The following is a 24,847-nucleotide window of genomic DNA, read 5'->3' on the forward strand; positions in this document are numbered from 1 at the left end:
TGCCTCATTTAATCAAGACTGTGCAGGAAACAATGATCACTCTCTCTTTGCAAATTACAAATTAGCCACCTTTCACTTATTCTTACTGACAGACATGCATGCCTGCGTGCATGCGTGCTTGTGTGTTTGTGTGTGTGTGTTCTCCAAAGAATGCCATTACCATTTATTTATTGCTTGTTAAGAAATTTAAATAATGACTCCCATTCCTTCTGCCTGCCCAAGAAAGAGAAAATTTATGCAGTACTGTATAACATAAATGCAGTCAACCTTCATCAGTGTTTTTCAGTGTTTATTGTCATAGGAAAAAAAGAAAAAAACAGAAACAAAAAAAAAAAAAAAGCCTGATCCCATTCCAGTGATAATGAATGGCTCTCCCATGGAGGTTATTGGCAATTTAAAGGCCACATCACTCCATTTTGCTTCCCATTTTGTGACTATATTTTACATACCTTTTAGTAATTTCTTCTGAAGTTTGGAGGAGCTCTGGTTTGACCGTAAAAGAATCCTATGTACTGTGCGAGTCAGCTGAATTTCCTGGAAATAATATTACCCTTTTAAAAATGGACATTGATTAAGTTGAAATGAAATGAATATGGCCAATGCTAGGTTGTTGTCTTACCTAGGGAGAAAAAATCACTTTCGAGAGTTCAGCAGTAAATAGGCAATTCATTCTGACATAACGAGGAAGAGTGATGTTAACAGCCAGAGGTCAGAGAAAAGCAGAGATGGAAAAGACCTATTAGATCATTTTCTCCATTCCCTGGAGAAGAGGGCCAAATTATATTTCATACTGCTTTGTCCAGTTTGGCGTTCAATTACTCAAGCCAGAGGCTTTTGCCACTTCATACATTTTCCGGGATCTTTATCTTTCCACGTGACCTCTGCCTTGCTGGGTCTAGTGGCGAAGTCTGAATCTCAGTCAAAATTAACCCTACAGGGCGGCCACAGAAGTACTTTCGTTCACAATTAGACCTCTCCGCCTCAGAATGAATTTTCTCTTTTTTCAGTAATCCTCAGAATCATTTCCTTCGTAATACCCCTCCACTCTAATCCTGCATTCAGTTTTCTCATGCATCCTTTTACTGAAAGACTAAATAAGAATAAGAGGTGCTTCTGGCAGAAGACTCCCTTTTGAAACTAAATTAGTGCCTATTTCCCAAAGAAAATGATCGCTGTGGCGAGGGCAAGGCTGTTCATGCTGACACCAAAGAACATCCTGAATAAATAGAAGGAATGACTTCAAGAGAGAACAGGGCGGGGGGGGGGGGGGACTGCAGGCCTAACAATTCCCCAAAGACTACTGCTGCGAAAGGAAGTGAAGAAAAGGACAGAAGCTGGTAGTGGTGTGGGGAGAGGAGGCTGGTTTGGAACAGAGGGATATTGAGACACTTTTGTTGATGATAGAGTAACCCAAGGGAATAAATAACAGGGATTTTAGAGTTAGTACCCCTTGGAGCAGATGAGAAATGATGAGGCCCACAGCCTCATGAGCTGCCTGGGTAGTTCATTCTTTTTTTTTTTTTTTTTTAAAGAAAAAAGAAAAAGACTGTGAAAAGAGATGCTGATGACTTGGATGACTTGGCAGTTTGATCTCAGTTCTTTTTCCATTGAAAATGGAGGGTAGTCCCTTATGTCAGTTTTTGCTGTTGTTTTCTGGATTGTCGGAACACCCTTTGCTGAAAATGATTGCCGATGTCTTGAAGCACTTCCCCTTTGGTTTAACTCACACAATTTCAAAGATAGAGGTCTTATCAAATTAACAAGTTTTTACATGGAATATATCAAAAGTAAACAGAAAGCCTACAGAGTAAGAGAAAAACTTTGGTAACCATACATATGTCAGAGAGATAAAATTTAGACTATATAAACAACTCAAAAAAAGTAACAGTCAAGAAGTGCAATCAAGAAGTAGGCATAAGTGGACAGAGACTTCCGAAGCACGAACAACCAATAAAATTATGAAAAGTAATGTCTTTATAGCCATAGACGTGCATACCAAATCTTACTGATATTCAACCCAATGACTGTTACTGATAAATTAATTATTTAAAGAATACTGGTGAGTATATACAAAGAACTAAAGAAGCTGAAAAGCAGCAAACCAAGTAATCCAATTAAAAAATGGGGAACAGTGCTAAACAGAGAATTCTCGACAGAGGAATATCGAATGGCAGAGAAACACTTAAAGAAATGCTCATTAGCCATCAGGGAAATGCAAATCAAAACGATCCTGAGATTTCACCTCACACCCATCAGAATGGCCAAGATGAAAAACTCAAGTGACAACACATGCTGGAGAGGTTGTGGAGAAAGGGGAACCTTCCTCCACTGCTGGTGGGAATGTAAACTGGTACAACCACTCTGGAAATCTATCTGGCGCTTTCTAAGACAATTAGGAATAGTGCTTCCTCAAGACCCAGCTATACCACTGCTAGGTATATACCCAAAGTTTGCTCAAGTACACAAAAGTGATATTTGCTCAACCATGTTTATAGCAGCTTTATTTGTAATAGCCAGAACCTGGAAACAACCCAGATGTCCATCAACGGAGGAATGGGTACAGAAATTGTGGTATTTTTACACAATGGAATACTACTCAGCAATCAAAAAGGAGGAAATCATGAAATTTGCAGGCAAATGGTGGAAAAGATCATTCTGAGTGAAATATCCCAGAAGGAGAAAGACAAACACGGTATATACTCACTTATATAGACCTATAAGATATGATAAACATAATGAAATCTATACACCTAAAAAAGATAATCAAGAGAGCAGACATGGGGTAAGATTATCAATCCTCGTTTAGAAAGACAGAGGGATGTACATTGAACGTATGACAGGAGTCTACTGAGCGCAACTGAAAGACTCTAACTAGCAGTGTTTTCAAAGCAAAGACTCATGACCAAACCTTTGGCAGAGTACAGGGAATCATAAGAAAGAAAGGAAGTTAGTCTGATGGGGAAAGGATAGGAGCTCCACAAGGACCAAATATATCTGGACACAGGGTCTTTTCTGAGACTGACATTCAACCAAGGACCATGTATGGATATAACCTAGAACCTCTGCTCAGATGTAGCCTGTGGTAGCTCAGTAACCAATTGGTTTCCCATAGTGAGGGGAACAAGGACTATTTCTAACAGGAACTCAAGGACTGGCTCTTTGGCCTCCCCACCCCCCAAGGGAGGAGCAGTCCTGTTAGGCCACAGAGGAGAGCTTTGCAGCCAGTCCTGAAGATACCTGATAAAACAGGATCCGATGAATGGGGAGGAGGTCCCCCTCTATCAGTGGACTTGGCAAGGGGCACGGTGGAGATGAGGGAGGGAGGGAAGGACTGGGAGGGAATGAGGGATCGGGACATGGCCGGGATACAGAGTTAATAAAATGTAACTGATAAGAAAAAAATAAAATTCAAAAAAAAAAAAAAAGAATAATGGTGAAAGTGTGACAAAAGAAAACCTGTACATTGTTGACACAAATGTAAATGAGTTCAGCCACTGGAAAAATACTAAGGTTCTTAAAAAACTAAGAACTGTGTTACAGATGTTACACACAAATGCATACAAATATATAATCCAACAAGTAAAATCAGTATACAATGGGGGTATATAAAAACACAGTTTATTGAGACACAATTCACAATAGCTTAGTTACTAAATCAATCTAGGTGTCCATGAACTTATAGGTAAATACAGACACAAGAGAATATTATTTATCCATAAAGAAGAGTAAATTCATGACCCTTTAAGAAAAATGAGTGAGTTCATGTCAGAGACAGTAGTCTCTGTACCCTTTACTAGGAAACGCACTTGGAAACTAAGCAGCCTATGAGTTTCTTCTGAACAGGGGGTCTAGGTCCTCTTCATGCATGGTCCTTGGTTGGAGTATCAGTCTCTACAGGCCCCCATGGACCCAGGGCTCTGTTGTTCTCCTTCTGGAGTTCCTGTCCTCTTCAGATCTTTCCCTCCTTTTCCACAAGGTTTCCAGCACTCTACCCAAAGTTTGGCTGTGAGTCTCAGTATCTGCTCAGATACTCTGGTGGGTAGTCTTTAAGAGGTCCTCGGTGGAAGGCTGTGTGGCCGACTCTTTGATTATCTGCCCCTCAGTGGGGGAGCAGCCTTGCCAGAACACAGAGGAAGATGATACAGCCAGCCTTGATGAGACCTGATAGGCTAAGGTCAGATAGAAGGGGAGGAGGACCTCCCTTATCAGGGGACTAGGGAAAGGGCAAAGGGAGAGAAGAGGGAGGGTGGGTGAGAGTGGGAGGAGATGAGGGAGGGGGCTGCAGCAGGGATACAAAGTGAATAAATTTTAATTAATTAATTAATTAATTAATTAAAATAATAAAAAATTAAAACGTTTTAAAAAAGAAAAATGAGTGAAATGAGAGTGAGGGTACCTTTCTTTCCCAAGCTAGCCTAGCAACTTGCAGTGCTACCAGAACTAGGCTCCCAGAAAAAGGCTCCCAGTATAACACCAGTTTGTTTTCTCATAAACCCATAACAAAATATGGGGTTTCTTCAGTAATAGGTTCTAAGTCTCAAGTTCCAATGAGCTACCGAGTACTATGGCAATGGCTGTGTTATTTGGTGAGACCCCTTAGATACCCTTGACTTTCAGAGGGCTATCGTTTACCTGGGACTTGAGGTTTTTAGTCAGTGGTTTCAAAAAAAAAAAATTACCACACATGCCCCACCCCTGTGTTGGAGTAACTTCAATTAAACTAAATAATAAATATTTTTAAAGCTTATAAAATAGTAGGTTTTCATATGGCTTTTTCAAACATCTTGAATGTTATTTGACCCCCTCTTCCCACGAACCCTCAGTTTTATCCTCCTATGACACTCCTTAGTTCTCCCTTTCATTTCCTTTACCTGCTTCATGCCAGCTGTGTCCGTACTACTTTCCTGACTTCTCAGACATTCCAAGTTATGCAAATGTAAGGATTTCTAGAGTGTGTGGTGAATGTAAAAGACATGTTGTAGGCCTCTGACCTATAATGCTTTTTCCCTATTTTTTCTTTTGGTATGTGAGTGTGTGTGCGTGTCTGTGTGGTGTGTGTGTGTGTGTGTGTGTGTGTGTGTGTGTGTGTGTGTGGTGTGTACCCAAGTTCCTGTTCATGAGGTTTGTCTTTTCTTAACTTACATTTTCTTGGACTGAGTGGTCTAATTGGTCTACCTTCTCTTCAAATCCTATATTCTGTCTTTCATATAATCCATTCTGTTTGTAAATTTTCCACCAGGAATTTTTTGAGATGTTCAACTTTTAGTTTCTGTGTTTATTTCAGCTCTTTAATTTTCTTTTTTTTTAATTTTATTTTTCTTTTTAGTTACATTTTGTTAACTCTGTGTCCCAGCTGTATCCCGCTCCCTCATTCCCTCCCCAACCCCACACTCCCTCCCTGGTCTCCTCCCTGCCCCTTTCCAAGTCCACTGATAGGGGATGACCTCCTCCCCTTTCATTTGACCCTGTTTTATCAGGTATCTTCAGGGCTGGCTGCAAAGTCCTCCTCTGTGGCCTAACAGACTGCTCCTCCCCTGGGGGGGGGGGGGTGATCAAACAGCCTGCCCTTGAGATCCTGTTAGAAATAGTTCTTTATCTCTTTGTTTAGTTCACTTTTCATACCCTGGATTGTTGTCATTATTTCATTTAGTTAGTGTTTTCTTGGACTTCAGTCAGGGGTCTATTCCTGTCCTCTTTTTTTTTTGTTTTTACTAGTTACAGTTTATTCACTTTATATCCAAGCTGTAGCCCCCTCCCCTATCCCTTCCAATCCCACCCTCCTTCCATCTTCTTCTCCCCCAGTCCAATGATAGGGTAGGTCTTCCTCCCCTGCCATCTGACCCTAGTCTATCAGGTCTTATCAGGACTGGCTTCTTTGTCTTCCTCTGTGGAATGGTAAGGCTTCTCCCTCCTCATGGGGAGGTGATCAAAGAGCCAGCCCATGAGTTCATGTCAGAGATCGTCCCTGTTCCTATTATTGGGGGATCCTCTTGGACACTGAGCTGCTATGGGCTGTTCTGTGCAGAGGTTTTAAGTCGTCTCCACACATGGTCCTTTTTTGGAGTATCAGTCTCAGAAAAGACCTCTGAGCCTAGATTTTTTTGGTTCCATTGCTCTCCTTGTGGGGCTCTTGCTCCCTCTAGGTCTTTCTATCCCCCCCCCACTTCTGTCATAAGATTCCCTACACTCTGAAAAAAGTTTTACTATGAGTCTCAACATATGCTGAGATACCCTGATGGGTAGAGTCTTTCAGAGGCCTTCTGTGGTAGTCTCCTGTCCTGTTCCCTGTTTTCTCCTTCTTCTGATGTCCATCTGTATTCCTGTCCTCTTTAAGTTCATCCAGTTGTTAATTCATGTCCTTTTTTAATGTCCTTGAATTTTTGGGACATGTTTCTAATTGTTCTTTTAAATTCTGTGCTTTAGACTCCTCTGGGTTATTCTCGGTGGGAAATATTACTAAATGACTTGTGATATTTCAGAGGCCAATGTTCTCTCGTCTTTCATACTTCTTGTATTTTTGTGCTGGAACTTGGACTTCTGGAAATAAGTTATGGATTATGTGTTTGGTATGAGTTCCCAATCCACCAGTATTGAATGGGAGTTCGGTTTTGTTTTCCCTTCACCCTGCCTTGGTCGGTTTCAGATCAAGGTAGGAAATGCTTGAAGCTCTGCTTTAAGACATTTGGTACTGATGTGCATATAAGTGGGGAGGCTGGGGTGATTCCAATTAAGTGGCAATCTGGGGTCTGCTGGAATCAAAGTGGCTGTGTAAATGTTTCAGTGAAGCCTTGGGACAGAGGGCTGGGGAAAGGTGGGATTTCCAAACACTGATGGTGATGAACAAGGTACTGGAACAGGGAGAATGAATGTGGCAAGGGAACTTGCCACCAACACCTGTGGGTACCAGCTGACTGCTGAGGCAGGGTCCCAGGAAAGGCTAAATAGGGAGGAAGAGCAGGCAAAACAGAGACTTGGCAATCAAGGCTGCAAATGTCTCACTGTGTCTTTTTAATGCTTAAATATCCCAGGCATTATTTGGCTGTGTGACACTAGGAAAATTTTTAAATTGCCTGACACTCATTGTCTTCATTTATTAGTAAGGATAATTTTCCTTATCCATATAATGACAATTAAATAATTAGCACATGAATGCATCTTAGAATAGTGTCTGGCATTATTGCAAGCACTCAATTTATGTGGACATGTTTATTATTATGTTCATCCACTATACTGTCAAATTTTATTGCTTATTATTCAGGAATCCGAACCTCAGCATTGGTCCTTTCAATATTCTCATTTATAAATTTTGAGCCAAGACAAAATCTTGTGTGGTCGCTTTCCTTTTCATCCCTTAATAGTGTTATCAAGAAATGGAACAATTCTTGGAGAGGACATACCGTTAGCAGCTCAATTCTCTTCAACAAGGGCAGACAAACCATTTCCTGCATGCCTCCCTCTATATTGCACTACAAGAATGTCATTAAGAACTGGGAGTTTCTGTGGCCTTGAAAACAGGACCAATTCCCAGATCTTTAATTTAGTTCTGCTCTCGACTAAATTGAAATTTTGACACAGCATTTTTTCTCACACCAACTGCTTAGTAGCATCCCTTCCAGTTTGTCTTTATTTATCATGAAGTGAAACCAAATCCCGCAGGTCTTTCGAGTTGCTTGGTACCCATTCATGACATTATTCAATCACCAAAACAGCCATTAATTTGATATTGTAGTCAGCGTAACTCTACCCAGGTAGCACCCCCACCTGGTGATCTGAATAGATTCTTTAGAGAAGACAGAACAGAAACAGAAATCAGTCTTTCTTAAGCATGCTTTTGTGCATTCCATGCGGAGCCACCAGTACTTTCAGGAAAGGCAGAGGATCACAGCTCCCTCGTAATCTCTGCACTGCTCTAGTATGTGAGAAGTTTGCTTGGTTTTGTTTTCTATAGCAACTACATTTTATGTTTCCTAAATATCTAAGGAGTAATTTATACTTTCTTGGGTATCTTGGCTTGGGTTTCTACAGATGTTTTGAAGCTGTTTTATGAATCCTTTGGTTTTGGAGGTGGGCTCCATGCAGCTTGCCGCTGAGATCCACGCACTTGCATTACCTGAGCAGCAGTGACTTAGCCTTATTCACAGCTCATTGATGATGTTCCTAATTGCTTGTAAGTGGTCTGGCACACGGCTACCATTTCTGCTCCACATTTTGTCTGAGGAAAACAAGTAACACAAAATCATTAATCGTTTTTGCAGGGAAAGTTTCTATACGTCTCAATTTTTAAAAATGGTCATTATAGAAAAACAGCTCACAAAAGGCTACTTAACCCAGTTCTGAATGTGAATGTCACGGATACAAATAAATCAACCATTAACATCAGCCTTAACGTGGTAAAACAACAAAAATAAGTTTAAGGATCATATAACATGGTGTTAGTCAAAACAAAATACAGAAATGTTGAAATATCTGTTAATTTGTGAAACAAGAATGAAATTTTATCTTCAAGGACTTTAGAAAGTAGAGGCACAAAGAAAGCTGGTACTTTAGGTACATTTCTTTTATTAAAATCATTTTTAAGTCTCTGTAAATAAGCCCAGAAATAAGATTTTAGGAGAGCCTTAATGATGTTGGAGAATTACTGAAAGATGAGAAGTGAGTTTGCTTAGAATAGTGGAAAGAGAATGAGATATTTAAATGATATGTTCCTACAAATGGCGATTAACTAAAAACTTAATTAGGTACAAAGTGTAATTTAGATCCCTGATAAAACTGATAAGAGGTAGAGACCTTAACCAGGTAGATGAAGACCACATATCTAAGTTAGGAGGAAGGAAGGCAGACTCAGAGGATTTGGCATGGATATAGGAAAAATCAGTTTTTATTAGCTCTATTGTAATAAGAAGTGTATTTTTCAAATACTGGGCTCCTCCGTTATCTATTTTGCAGTGAGGAATAAAACAAATTCTGGAGTCTTCCTTATTAGTTATTTTAATCTGAAACTTTAATTTCTATCTTATTTCTTATTTTGATAGCCATATTCTATATGAAAAGTATCTTGTCAACGCTCAGACTTGTTTACAGAATAACTGTTACTTAGCAGGTCAGCTCTTCTTCATGTGCAGCTGTGTTTAGATTCACATCTTACAGAGAGTCATCTGGCTGTTAAAGCTGAGGGGATGCTTTCGTATGCTGGCGGTGGCAACTGGAAGTGGTACAGTTCCTATGGAAACATAGCAATGTGGTGATTCCACAAACACTGGTACCAGAGTTGTCTGAGATCCATCTCTTCCACTTCTATAGCTACAGCATCCACAAAGGACAAAAGGTGGAAGTAACAGAAATGCCCACCTGCTGATGAACGGATAATCAAAATATGGAATATAGGTGTAACTTAATAGCACTTATTCTTTTTAGAGTAGTAGAATGAGGAGAGTCTGAATGAAGTAGAGAGCTTATATGGCAGTCACTTTTAGCATAGAAAATATACAATTAGCACGATAGGTGGATTACAACTAAGTCCTGAGGACATTCTCCTGAGCTAAACTACACAGTCATCAACAACCAAGTGCCTTATGATTTTATTTATTAGTCATCTATAATAGTCAAACATATAAAAATAGAAAGTAAAATAGTGGTTTCTTAGGGGTAGGAAGGAAAAAGACAGTTACTGCTTTAGTGGAAAGTTAGGAAAAAATCTAGAGACTAATTCCATAAGTATTTAAAGTTTGCACTTTAAATTATTTAGCTGGTAAGTTTTGCTCTGTATGCTTTGTAATTTTAACTAGAAGAGGTAAAATTAAAAGGCAATACATAGGAACACGAGGATTTGTTCTACCTTATGAACAATGATTCAAATGCTATATTGCTCTGGGTTTTTTTTTTTTCTTTTAAATTAAAAATACTGCATTGGGGTAGAAAGAGGGCTCAATGGTTAAGAGCATTTAATCCTGAGAATTAGAGTTCAGATCCAAGTACATAAGTCAAGTGACTTACAAACATTGTATTTCCAACCACAAGACTCTGATGATCTCTTCTGGCCTTCATGAATACCCAAACACACATGTGCATACACTCACACAAACACACCAAAAACACAAGCACACACATAAATAAATAAAATCTTTTTTAAAACTGCCATGTGTTACAGTTTGGTAGAATTAAAATGCTTTTTATTCTGCCCTGGACTGACAGCTACACCACTAAGAGCATGGCTGCTCTTCCAGGTGACGTGAGTCATCCATATAGTAGCTCACAACCATCTGTGACTCCACTTCCAAGGAACACCCTCTTCAGGCTCCTGTGGGCACTTTCCCCTTACAGCTGTTCTCTTTTTTGAGGCAAGAATTTCAGCATTAGAATAAATTAAGCAAAATACATGACTTCAATGAAATGAAAAGTTCATACCGTAGGTTAATTTAAACAGAACAATTATAAGCTGAGAGTTATGCTAAGATTTCTTCATTTTTATATACAAGCTCAGGGAATATTATAAATGCAAATGTGAATTATATGAGAAATATTTGTAATTGCAGACAAAACTCATTTCTAAATAGCTCTTGAGAATGTCCTGTGAAACAGGAAAATAGTGCTTAAATAGTTTCATTGTATGGTGTGTGCAGTACCTAATCAATAATTGAAGTAAGTAATGAATACATAAGTTATAATGAGTACACAAGTCATATTTGTAATACCTGAGCTGAAATAAATTACATTATAGACATGCTACATAATTTATAAAATCAGTTTTTACGCTCTTCTCAAAATGCCAAATCTACCACAATGTGGTAGCAATTTACCACATTCCCTTTTGCAACACCCATTGTACAATTATCTACTCTGTCTCAGTTAGCTTTCTATTGCTGTGATGAAAGGCCATAATCGGAACTAACTCAGGGTGGAAAAGGTTTCTTTCACCTTACAGTTTATGGTTCATTGTGGAAGGGAGTCAGGGCCAGCTGGGCTATATGAAAGCTTGTTTCAACAACTGACGTGAGGCTAGTTACAACCATGAGAAAGTAGTCATCTCTTCCTCTAGAGTTCTCTGAGCCTTAGTACAAACTCCAAGTGTTTGAAAATTGCCAGTGTTTAGTGCAGCCTGCTGTTGAGCAGCATACAGGACTCTAGGTAGGGCGTTATGGAGAATCTGAGATTTGTAGATTTACAAGTTATCTTCCCATTGTTTGGTGAATTCAGGCAAAAGTCGTGCCATCCCAAGGACCAGAGACAATGGATTTTAATCACACATAGCAAGCACTATTAGTAAAGGAAGACTGTCTTGGTCCTCCCATTCCCCAAATTACATGGGAATGATAGAGGTGTGTGTAGTTGGATTCCTACACAAGCAGTTTTTGCATTAGTTTATTGTTGTTGTTGTTATCGTGAATTTTGTTACTTGAAAATTTCATAGCTGTATATAATGCATTCTGGTTACTCTCTCCTTTCTATCCTTTCTTATTTCCCTTCCACCATTATCAATTCCTGTCTTACTTTCACAACTTTTTTATTTTGTTTTGTGACCCTGTAAATTGAACCAGGTTCATGTATGTAGCTAAGCATCTTGAACTCCCTACTGGAGCCTAATGATGATACCTCCAGCTAATTTAGCTTTGTTTTGTTTTATTTAGGATTTTTTAGTCACCCTGATCTTTTGTGTTTCCATATTAGGGTTTTTGTTCTGTTTTGTTTTGTTTTGTTTTTCGAACTCTGTGTAGAATCATGCTGTACTTATTAATCCTACCTTTCCATGAGCACGGGAGGCTTTCCACTGAGGTTTTTGTAGAGTTTATCAAGCTTTTCATTCCCAGTATCATTTCAGTTTGGGTTTTCATCAGCAATATTATCACTTTATTGGGTTCTATTTTCATATATTGGATTAATTTTCTTGTTTGTCTCTCTGTTTTGATCTCCTGAAATATAATCATGTCTTCTTTGAGTTTTGTGTGAACGTGCCTCTAATATTTCTTTTGAATTCTTTTCTGGAAATTCTTTCAGGCTGTTTTCATTATATGTCATTATTATTGGATTGTTCATTTTTTGGAGGTCTTGGCTTTCCATGCTGTCTCTGTCTCTGTCTCTGGAATATTTACTCTGTTTACAGATATGCAGAAAAGACTGAAAGGTAAAAACAAACAAACAAATAAAAGCATGATGCACTCTAAAACATGTTCTATGACTACTAGGCTACACTTGTCAGAAATTTCAGAAATATCCTCCTAGTATCTGTCTTAGTTGGGGTTACTATTGCTGTGATGAAACACCATGAACAAAATCAACTTGTGGAGAAAGAGTTTATTTCACTCACAATTCCATGTAACAATTCATCATCAAAAGCAGTGAGGGCAGAGACTAAAGTAAGGCAGGAATCTGGAGTCAGGAGCTGATGCAGAGGTAATGGAGGTTGCTGGCTTGCTCTCCATGCCTTGCTCAGCCTGCTTTCTTATAGAACCCAAGACTACCAGCCCAGGGGGAGCACCATCATGATGGGCTGGGCTCTCCTCCACTAATCACTAGTTAAGAAAATGCCATATAGGCTTGCCTACAGTCTGATCTTATGGATGCATTTACTCAATCGAGGCTTCCTCCTCTCAGAGGACTTCAGCTTGTGTCAAGTTGACATAAAATGAAACAGTACAGTATCTTGTAACAGCAGTGAATAGAAATATATAAGTACATATCACACAGGAAGTCATCAAATGTACCCATTTTTTCTTTTAAAAACCTGAAAGACTAATACAGTTTTAAAGCAAATAGAAAATATCTTATCATATAAATAGGGGTTTTCAATTTTATTTTGTTCCCAACGTTTGCTTGTAATTTAGGAACATGTCCAATTTTAAGACGTGCAAATGATTTCCAAATCTTAGTTAGCAACATTCAGGATAAAGGTTTCAAGATAAAGATTTCTTTTGCCTTCCTTTTCCCCATCTATTTCAACACCAAGTGAGTCACATTTCCAGTTTAAATTGGAAGCCAGGACTGTATTTAATTCATGTTTTTCTAGTACATTGCAGGTTGGAAGCTGGGTGGTCTTATTGAGTTGACTGATATTTTCCCTTCTTGTTTTATGTGCACCATTACCGGCACAGGAAATATCAGGCAAAATTTTGCTCTAAAAAGTACCCTTGTCAGGAAGAGCCCATATGCCAGGATGTTCATCTGACTTTGCACAGCAGGAACTAGAAATCTGATGCCCATATTGGCAAGAGCTGGCCAGGATTAACATGGTGGCCACTGGCCAACATTAGTTGCATGACTGAGCTTTGGTATATATCACTGCCTTCCACTGAATTCAAAGGGCAACATTTGTAGTTTATGAAGCTTTTGGGGAAATAAAAACACAAAAACCCCTAGGCATCAAATCTTATTAGTATCTTCCTCCAGATGAAGAGAGCAGAAACACAGACTTTGAAAATGTTCCACTTGACTTCCCCATTCACATATGCTCTATGCACACAGCATCCACAACGGATTCTACTGTGACTAACATTTGGCATTCTTCCTGTGTATTTTCTTTCCTTCCTAGAACACTTGAAGGATAAGTTAGAAGATTACATGGCTCGATTTTCCAAAGTGAGAATTGTTCGCACCAAGAAAAGGGAAGGACTCATCCGGACCCGGCTCCTGGGAGCTTCTGTGGCCAAAGGCGAGGTGCTGACCTTCCTGGACTCCCACTGTGAGGTCAATGTGAACTGGCTGCCCCCGCTCCTCAGTAAGTATGCTGTGTCACCATCATTCTCACTGCAGCTTGCTGGACCTGGGAAACTGGGGAACTGGCCCTGTTACCCGAGTGCAAGGTTTCTTGTGTGAAGGTTGCAATCAGCAAAGGCTTGAGTTTAAACTGTATATTATTCACTGTTGAGCACAAATAGCTATAACTGGAAAACTGTATTAAATAGCATTTCAGATGGGAACAACAGCAATCTAACGCAAGGCTAGAAAGATTTCTTTCATCTTGCATCTCTTCTTTCACTGCAGTTACATTTATTGTGTAAACACTAAAGTAAAAATAATTTAAAATCCCCTATTTTTAGCCATATTATAACCAGAATGAGATAAAAATACACATACACGTGTATACACATATACACACTTAAAATGATTATCCTAAGACTGTTAAGAAAGAAAAAATACATTTTGCCCCAAAATATAAGAATCTAAGTGATTTGCCATTTTTTAAGGTGGATAATGCCATCCATCGTGTTTTTTGTATTTATTTCCACTCCTCCTCCGCCCTTAAATGTATAATCCTCCAGAAGCACATTGAACCATTGAGCTGTTGTTCAGGTCATGACGTGTCTTAAATGCTCACTTATGGCTAAGAGACGAAGGAAGAAAAACACGCATGTGATGTTGCGCTGAACCACTGGAAACATCAACAAACTGAATATCGCTCCAGCTAGAAATTCTAACTGTGGCCCAATGCAAGCCTCCATGCTGTTGTTTCACCAGTTTACAGTGAAGTCAGATCAAAAGCAAAGCAAAACACCCATTGGAGCCTAAGAAACTACATACCTCAAGAACGACTTTCTAGAAAATTCTCACTACATATGTATTGCCCTTTCTTATTCTCTTAGATTTCTCCAAAGTAAGTTTTTACTATAACTGTTACCCTGGCTTCAGAGATAAAGCCTGCGACAAACATCTTCCCAGCACCCACCTCAGAAGGAGTGCTCTGTTATTGACAATCACGTGAAATTTCCCCTTCAACCAGCCAAGCTCCACCCGGAAAAACGGGAGACCGGGTTCAGTGAAAACCATACAGAATGTAAAACACAACACCCACCAACTAACACCCTCTTCCACATCACCCCGTCCATCCACATCCACCTCTACACAGGTGGCTGCCCAGTCTTCTCAATCAACAGGATTCCAGAGCTACAACAGCCAGAGACTCTTTTGAGCCTTTAATTAAAAATGCTTTTTCCAAGGACACTGGCATTTAGAGTTTCATTAGCAACAGCAAGAGTCCCTGAAACTGAATTTGACCTGCATGCTGCTGAATGCTCAAACAAGTCAGCTAAAAGTAAGACTTCCGTATGAACCGAAGCAATTCCTAAGTGTCAATTATCAAATCTCTGATTGTTCACCAGGAGTCACTGGGACAAGAGGGGATAGGAAAATGAGATTAAGAGACACCCACAGCCCGCTCTTTCTCATTAAAGTATTTCATTTACTGTGGGTCTGATGGATAAGAAATGATTCAAATTCTGAATGCTGTCTTTTCCCCCCTCTATCAGTATCTTGATACATCACCCAAAATGAGGAAACTGGCAGAGCCACCTAGCTTCTTGGTTCATTTTTCACCTTGGGGATTATACCTGAATTTCAATTTCCTATTGAGTCTGTTTGTTTGATCCCTGGAAATTGAAATGTAGGCACAAGCCTTGGATGAAAAATTAGTCATGCGGCTCTCACCCGAAGCTAGTACAGCTGGATGAGAGCTGAAAGGAAATTTGAAGGGAACATTGACAGTTAATTTAACAGACTCATTCTCTTTGGATCACCTTGGGACTCCTTGTTGGTCAAGTAACTTGTAAATCAAGCTGGTTCTGAATTTGATGGAAGAAAGTCACTGAAACGATAACACTAAAACCTGCAGAGGTGATCGACGAAATGTTTCTAACCTTACTCTGATAGTCTGCTCCTCTGGGGAAAATGCCACTAAGATAAAACCAAAACTCATAATATAGAATGCCCTGGTGAAACTGGGTGTTCAGAAAGCCCATTATAGAGGTTACCTTGAAATCCTGTATCTGTTATCTATGTATCTAATTAGCTGTCAATAAGATAAATGTAATCTCCAAGCTCTCTGAGGCTCCCTGGAGTCATGGTACCTGAAACTGCCTCCTTTTCCATACTCCAGCATTTGTACCCCCATAGCACTGCTCATTCTGTCTGATTTTTCACCTTGTAAAACACTATGGGATTCAGTTATTTATTATATTTTCTAATTTCTTGCTCTATTCCTGAATATAATGGTGTTTGTCGTATTGTTCTATACAGTAGCCTCAGAACCTAGAAAAATGATTGGTCCATTGTTATTACTCAGTAAATAATTATTGTAACATGCAATAATATGCAAATGAATGAATGAATCAATGAATAAATGAGCATGTGTAACTGCAAAGGGAATACCCTATGGGATTTTTTTTTCTTTCCACACAGTGTTTTATCAATGCGACAAAAATGCCACTTGTTATTATAGCCAATAAAACCTTTTGCTTCCTTCCTTATTCTAAATAAAAACATCTAAAGTAAATGGACAGTTTCCTCACTACAAAAACTGATCTCTCACAGACATTACATTATCTTCAGGATCTCTGAGAGAGAAAAATACACAGAAATAACCAGCTCCCATAATATTTCTAAATGATATCCTTTGTTTAATGTCACATGCCACAACCAAAGGTCTTCCAAATAACAAGAGAGCAGGTGTTCATACTTAAACGTCCTGTCTGTCAGATAGCAGTGTTGTAATGAATTGATTAAATGCAAGTTCTTAAGATACTCCACATATTGCTATTCAACATGCACCAAAATAAACACATCCAGTTTCCCACAGTGCCTGTTAATTCTATTACAATAAAAGTATCTGGGTAGAAAAGCAAGATGCTAAAACCAGAAAGAAAAGAAAAAAAAAATCACCTATCTTCTAGGAAAAGCACCATGACAACCTAAAAAGGCAGGTTGGAACTGAGGAGTTCAGCAGCTGAGTCATCCCTGACAAGTTGACCTCTCTAAGCTCAGTTTCCCTATATGTGTATAGGAATAGTGGGAGTATTAGAAAGAGCATGACTATGAATCATCCTGTAATTGCTCAGGATTTTTACAGAAGCACCATAGCAATAGTGCTTTGTCATTTAATGGTGTTTTTTTTTTAATTTGATGGAAAAAATAAAATGTGTGCAGCATTAATAAGTAGAGCCAGTCTCAAAGAACAGTGGCTCAACAAGCTTTCTTTCAAACTTGACAGCAAAGCATTTTATGTATGATCTTTTGCCATCATGACTGTTTTATGATTAGATGCTATAAAAACCATGATGTTAAATATTTACATTTTGGAACCTTCAGAAAGCAGGCCAGTATTTTCTCAGCAGGCTTTAGCTGTATGCTTGGAGGAACACAAGTACTGTTTATACTCAGTGCATGTTGGAGGCACGTTAAAATGACAGATTGGGGACAGGTCAAAGCAAAAACTGTGACAGAGTAGAGCTAAATGGACTTCTGCAAGTCTCTCTGGGACATAACTTTCTTAAAGGGAAATATAACAACTCTAATTGTACCTAATCACTGTCCCATCATGTTAAGTCCAACGCTCGGAGAGTTCTGCAAAGTGCTCTAATGACGACAGGGAGACGCCAAGGCTGCAAGTGTTATGCATTAAAGGGAACTGTAGGCTGCTCTTTGCTGGAAAATGATAGATGACCTAGGCAGGCATGTCATTTCCTATTTTGTGCTTTCATTTTTCAGACCAAATTGCACTAAACCACAAAACCATCGTGTGCCCCATGATCGATGTCATTGACCACAATCACTTTGGCTACGAGGCACAAGCTGGGGATGCCATGCGAGGAGCCTTCGACTGGGAAATGTACTACAAAAGAATTCCCATCCCTCCCGAGCTCCAGAGGGCTGACCCCAGCGACCCCTTTGAGTGAGTAGCATTTGAGGGAGGGGGGAAGGGAGAGAGAGCAGATGACAGGTGACGTTTCTAGCATGTCAAACTCAGGACCCACGAGAACACTTATCTCTGATGAAATGTAATAAGACAGATGGTAACAATATGCAAAACACCATAGAAAGGTCAGACCTATAAGCTATAGAAGATTAAAATTACATGCTATGCTAAATACACAAATCATCGTCTTAAAGGCTGTGAAGCATAAGGGAAAATATGTGTCCATGAAAAGAATCAGAAGCTCAGATCCTTACAAAACAAACAAAAAATTTCAAGGGACTCCATGTTCCACTTTAGATATTCTCTTCTGATTTTCAGTATCTCTTTATTCTTTCCATTTTCCCAAAAGGACCATTGAAATTAACAGTTTGTTCTTCTTTTATTGAGGATTAGTATGAAGTAGAAACAAGCACTTGAGCCTATATTCTATACCTTGCTTGAAACTGTATTTTTTTATGAAAGCCAGTGCTCCCAAATAGGTACTTCCATGGTTTAAAACTGGAGAGTTCCAATGAAAGAATAAACCAAGGTGATTAATAACACTTCTCCTAATTTAAATACTTATAAGAGATGAACTTACAACCATCCATTGACTACTTTCTACAAAGCTAAGACTGTTGTTGTTGTTGTTGTTCATTGTTGACATGAGAATTGTCCATTTCAAGAAAAAAATAAAGGAAGGCTTGGCTTGACAACTATCAGGGCTACCAATAGTGAGATATGAAATGTTCCCAATAGTTAGTACAAAGATTACCCAGTGTGAGTTACAAGTTTTCCAGTCTATAATCTTTGAGCCACTAAAATCTTTATCATTTTAAAACTCTTGTATTCTTTTAGGCATGTGACAAATATCTGTAATCAGGGCTTTGCTCTCTGTGTAGGAATCCATTGAAGATGCATTAAAATCAATACTGTCTTTGTTATCAATAATAGAAGCCATAAAAATTTGCAATAGGGAAGTTACCAAGTACTAAAACAACTTTGGTTGACACTAACCATTTGAATTCTAATAAACATTTAGTAAATCCCAGGAAAATATTTCCTCTAGTTCAGGTCTCTACAGAGATGAACTCCTAAATAAGTGAAGAGGATTTAAGAAGTCATTCACTAGATAAGACAGGAGAAAAGTCATCTCTCTTGTAAAATGAAACATACTCATTAACTGTGCAGCACTTCTGGACTTAGAATTTCAACCACTCAAATTACTGGAAAGTATTTGAAAAGAAATAATGATAGGTGTTTATTGCTCTCCCATATGCTTTGACCAAAGTTCATGAATATTCAGAACTGCTATACAAATGTATAGGGATCTATTTGAAGGACTTTCTTACAAGCATTCGAAGCAGACCAGGCTGAGAACAGCTTCTCAGATGTCCCTGAAGGTAGCCATTGGAAGGCGTTGTCAAAGGCTCTTAATGTAGGATAAGTAAGTGGTGAGTTGGTACATAGGTTAACAGGCTTGACTTAAGCCCTCTCTCAGATGTGTGCATTTCAAAGCATGTCATAAGCCACAAATACATACAACTTCTATTTATCAGAGTTTCAATATGACAAATAACAAGTATGATGGAAATGAAAAGTTAAAAACTGAATTTTCTTTTAAAGAGTGGAAGAGAGGCTATGTCTTGGGGTTTCTATTTTTGTGATGAAACATCTTGAACTAAAGCAACTTGGGGAGAAAAGGGATTTACTTCATCTTACAGCTCTTAGTCCAGCGTGGAGGAAACCAGGGCAGGAACCTGGAGACAGGAAGTGATGCAGAGTTCATGGAAGAGTGCACCTGGGCTGGGTAATTTTATATCAGGTTGACACGGGCTATGGACGTCTGAGAGTGGGAACCTCATCTGAGTGGGAACCTCAGTTGAGAAGATGACGCCATGAAGCCAGGCTGTCGAAGAGCTTTGGAGCATTTTTTAAATTGGCGACGGACGTGGTGGGTAGTGCCATCATGGGCCAGTCATCCTGACTGTGGGTTTAATAACAAGGCAGGCAGAGCGAGCCATAGGGAGCGAGCCTGCTCGGAGCACTCTTATGTGATCCCCGCTTTAGCTTCTGCCTCCAGGTTCCTGCTGTTTGCGCGCCTGCCGTGACTTCCTGGTCAACAGCAATGTGGAAGTGTACGCCAAATAAACCCTTCTCTGCCCAGTTTGTTTTGAATCATGGTGTTTCATCACAGCAACAGATACTCTAAGACAGCTGCTTACTGATTCACTCCCCACACTTGAGCCTGCTTTTTTATACCACGGCCTGCCCACGAGTGACACCATACGCAGGGGCTGGGCCCTCTCACATCAGTCAGTAATCAAGAAAATGCCCTACCGAGTTATCTACAAGCCAATCCTATAGAAGAACTTTCTTGATTGAGATTCCTTCTTCCCAGATGACCTTACATGGAATCAAGTTTCCATAAAAACTAGCCAAGCTAAGATATGCATACAGAGGAGTCCGAAACCCCACAGAACTGTTCTTGGATGGCAGCTGTCAGGAGACATTTCACAGTGCAGTTGTGCTATCGAGGTCACCGTGTCTGAAGGGCTGGAATTTATCCCTGTAATGGCATTCCAAATACTGCAATAGTGACTCATTCTATTGACCTTTTACATCACTTCCTCCATGACAACAAAATGAGGCTCTGCTTTAAGAAACAATGGAATCAAATTTCTGCTAAACGGCACCCTAAAGCCGGAAATTATAAAAGTATTCTCAGGGCCTACACTGGCAGTGGAAATTTTTGTCAAGCCGACCCTGGCTGTGGCCATCACAATACCAAGCACTTTGCTTAACCCTGGCTCTGACAGATTGGGTAACTTTCAGAATGAGATTAGCACTCACTCCTATCAACCACTTAGGTGGAGGCTGTCCTGTCAGAAATCGCCCCAGTCTATTGAATATTACTGCCTCTCTGTGTTAAGTCCCTTTGATGCCTGGGAATGCAGACACTTTAACCTTTTGTAATAAATGTAACTTTCAGGAGGTGTCCACTTTGATCTTAAGCACTGCATTTGCCTCCCTAATAACAAAAGACCAGCTACTGAAGCACTCTGAGCAGCAGCGTATCAGCGATTCCATTATCGCAGCAGTCACCGGGATGTGCTCATAAACAGATGCGCTGTAGGCTAAAACTTGCTTCTCTAGATGTGAGGCTTTAAGATACACAGGATGAATGCTGGCTATCTATCTATCTATCAGAGGCTTTCATGTTTCAAGGGGTTGTGGGGATGTGCAGCTTTCTGGGGGAAGATGGGGACAGGAAGCTGGAAAGATGGGCAGAAAGGAACTTAAGAGGAATATAGAAATCCTTTGTAAGCCGCGAGATCTGTCACACCATCTACATGCAAAAATTACCTTCCTGTAGCAAGTCTATCAGAAGTTCTAAAGTGATAGAACTTATATTTCCTCGTTTAATGTGCCTTTATGTGAGTTGTTTGTGCTGTTAACTGGCACTGTGTTTTTCAACTTGAAAATTTTCATTTAATAAATAGGACATGATCAGTATTTAATTATTAAGAAACAGATTACAACATAATGAAATCTATACACCTAAAGAAGATAAACAAGAGAGCAGACACGGGGTAAGATGATCAATCCTCACTTAGAAAGACAAATGGGATGTGCATTGGACGTATGACAGGAGTCTACCACAGAAGGCATCTGAAAGACTCTACCTAGCAGTGTTTCAAAACAGATACTAAGACTCATAACCAAACGTTCGGCAGAAGGGGAGTTAGTATGAGGTGGAAAGGATAGGAGTTTCACAAGGACCAAATATATCTGGACACAGGGGTCTTTTCTGAGAGTGACACTCCACGGAGCACCATGTATGGATACAACCTAGAACCTTTACTTGGATGAAGCCCGTGGTAGCTCAGTAACCAATTGGTTTCCCATAGTAAGAGGAACAGGGACCATTTTTAACAGGGACTCAATGGCAGGCTCTTTGACCTCCCCACCCAACAAGGGAGGACCAATCCTGCTAGGCCACAGAGGAGGACTTTGCAGCCAGTCCTGAAGATACCTGATAAAACAGGGTCAGATGAAAGGGGAGGAGGTCCTCCCCAATCAGTGGACTTGGAAAGGGGCAGAGAGGAGATGAGGGAGGGTAGGATTGGGAGGGAATAAGGGAGCAGGATACAGTTGGGATACAGAGTTAATAAAATGTAACTAATAATAAAAAAATTTAAATTAAATTTACAAAAAGGAAACAGATTACACTGAATTAAAATTTCAGGACATTCTTATACCAGTATAAAAGAATGTGTTATCTCTCAAACATTTCAGTTTCAGTTAAAATGCATGTATGAGCCCAGGGTATGGCCTAAATAACATTTCTTAAAATAAGCTACAAGACCCAAAGAAGTCAAGATGCTCAAACTTCCTAAATCAGGGAATGTGATCTTCAGTAATCTCAACAGGAAAAAAAAAAAAAAATGATGCTTGATGCTTCATTTGGGATACCAAGAAAATGTCTTCTTACATTAAAAAAAAAAAATGATTGTTAAAAAAAATGTTCCAAAAGATTAAATGCAATGCTTATGGTTCCAGTTGCCATAGCTTAACCATAATTTGAATGGGTTTGATTGCACTGAGCTGGACTGGACTGGACTGGACTGGGCTGAGCTGGGCTGGGCTGGGCTGGATAAGATTGGATGCATCCCAGGAACACTTTGGACTTTGATTAAGGAACACACCCATCTTGGCTCTTTCTATGTAATGGAATGGAATGCTTTTAGAGGATTCTTGTTATCTGTGGCTTTTCAGGCTCCTCATTCCTGGTTCATCTTGAATGCAGAGCACTTAGGAAACTAATCTTTTTCTGTGACAAAACGTAATATGCCCCTATTGCCTTTAGTGACAAAGGGGAAGTTGTTCATTTACTATCTGCCCACTAACTTCTTCAACCTTATGTTAGCATCTAAACATTTAGAAAGAGCCAGAAGAAATTGTCGCGTCCCACTTCCTTGTCAATTCAAGCAATAACCCAGACAGCATCCTGCCCCCTCTTGAACTCATCAAGAAAGTAAATTTGAGGCTTCAAATGCAATCCATTCCAATGGGCTTATTGACTGAAACTTTTTCCCTTCTCATTAAGAAAATTCTGTCTCCTTGATCCCAAATTATCTTATTAAAGTTTGTCTAATCCCATTTTAGTGGCAGGTGTTAACAGTATCCAAATGTATCCCTTGTGCCTTTTTTCTTGTCCAGACTAGGTATTTTTTCTTCTGTTACTGTGTCCAAAATCATACACAAATGCGCACGTGTGCACACACACACACACACACACAGAGAGAGAGAGAGAGAGAGAGAGAGAGAGAGAGAGAGAGAGAGGTGTAAGCGTGTATACACTAAGGGAGGAAAACTCTTCTACTATAAATACGGTTTATTCTCCCTTAGTCCTCAAGAGCATCAGTTGGAAGTCAGTGACTCTTCATATAGGTTCATAGACTGGCCCAGAAATGTCTAGGTCTTGCTGTGACTTGCTGCCAAGCATGACAAGTTTGGCACTTCAAATACTACAGATCCCCTGAGGGTCAAAGAGCTGTGAGAGACTGCTTCTGCAGTCAAAGTGGAAAGCACAGCCTCTGCTTAAACCGATTAAATACAGCCTCTGTCAGAGGCAGTTGTTTTACCACTCCATAGACAACTAGAATGCCTTCTAGAAATGTACTCATGGCATCTAGCTCTGTTTCTTTGAAGAAAAGACTATAAGACTTGATAGCGTTCTGTGAAGTATGGACTGGCTACATAGCCCGGGCCTCTAATCCAGCACTTTAGAGGTAAATGTACAAAGACTGAGAGTTGAAGACTAACCTTGGCTACACAGGGACACCCTGTTTTCAAAAGAAAAATGGCATGTGAAAGAACTGATATAAAATATTATTTGGATGTCAGAGCTCATCAGGTAACACAATTTATAGTTTTAGAAGAGTGTGGTAGTCAGGGTTTCTATTGCTGTAATAAACACCATGACCAAAAGCAACTTGGGAAGGAGCCAGTTTCTTTCATCCTAAGACTGGTAAGTCATAATTCCATCACTGAGGGACGTAAAGGTAGAAACCTGAAGACAGGAATTGAAACAAATGCCATGGAGGAGCGCTGCTTACTAGCTTTCTCCTTGTGGCTTGATCAGCCTGTTCTCTCTCTCTCTCTCTCTCTCTCTCTCTCTCTCTCCCTCGTTTATTCATTCACTTTATAACCCTATCGCAGCCCTCTCCCTCCTTTCCACCAAGTTCCAATCTCCCACCCTCTTCCCCCATTCCCTCCTCCCCTTTTTCTCAGAGAAAAGAGCCCCCTACCCTTTGTGCCATTCTCCCTAGGCACTTCATGTCACATCAGAACTAAGCGCATCTTTTTCCACTGACAACAGACAAGGCAGGCCAGCTAGGGAAAAGAGTCTATGTCAGAGACAGCCCTGCTCCAGTTGCTAAGGGACCCACATGAAGACCAAGCTGCCCATCAGTTAGTTACATATGTGCAGGGAGCCTAGGTCCAGTCTACACATGCTCCGTGGTTAGTGCTTCAGTCTCTGCCAACCCCCATGAGCTTACGTTAGTTGACTCTGTTGGCCTTTTTGTGGGGTTCTTGTCCCCACAAACTCTTCCCCCAACTCTTCTACAAGATTTCCAGGTCTCCATCTAATGTTTGCCTGTGAGTCTCAGCATCTGTTTCCATCTGCTTCTGGGTAGAGGCTCTCAGAGGGCAGTTAGACAGTTAAGACAGACGACTTCTCCTGTCTGCAAACATAGCAAAGTATCAGCAATAGTGACAGCGGTTGTCAGCCTGTTTTCTCATTCAGCTCAGAATCATCTGTCCAGGAATGGCACTAACCACAGTGTAATAGTCAAAATAATGCCCTCACCAGTTTCTGTACAGCTCAATGTGATGGGGGTATTTTCTCTCCTCTGGTTGCCTCTTCTTAGGTCTCTCTAAGTTGTCTCAAGTAGACAAAAGAGAGAGAGAGAGAGAATACAAAATGAATCAAAAAATGTTCAAATAATGAATTCATCAAGCTAAGAGAACCCTTATATCATTCAGCCTCTCATTTTTTATAGAAAACCAAGAAAACTACAGAGTCTGTATTCAGTGCCATGAGTAGTAAATTCAACCGGTAGCTCTAGGGTCTCAGGGGTTGTAGCTCAGCACTTCATGCTCTTCTTCTTTTTTTTTTTTTTT

At 39.9% G+C, this 24,847-nt stretch overlaps 1 protein-coding gene across 1 annotated transcript in view; it reads left to right on the forward strand.

The window, feature by feature from the left end:
- Galntl6 (polypeptide N-acetylgalactosaminyltransferase like 6) overlaps positions 1 to 24,847 on the forward strand; it is a 1,222,499-nt gene that overhangs the window by 1,069,198 nt on the left and 128,454 nt on the right. The window contains exons 5-6 of the mRNA XM_055597863.1: positions 13,523 to 13,708; positions 17,470 to 17,653. Coding sequence (XP_055453838.1) covers positions 13,523 to 13,708; positions 17,470 to 17,653 — 370 coding nt within the window. The remainder of the gene's footprint in view (positions 1 to 13,522; positions 13,709 to 17,469; positions 17,654 to 24,847) is intronic.

The sequence above is a fragment of the Psammomys obesus genome, unplaced genomic scaffold (genome assembly GCF_907164565.1).
Source record: "Psammomys obesus unplaced genomic scaffold, mPsaObe1.curated_primary_1811, whole genome shotgun sequence".
Classification (NCBI taxonomy): Eukaryota; Metazoa; Chordata; class Mammalia; order Rodentia; family Muridae; genus Psammomys; species Psammomys obesus.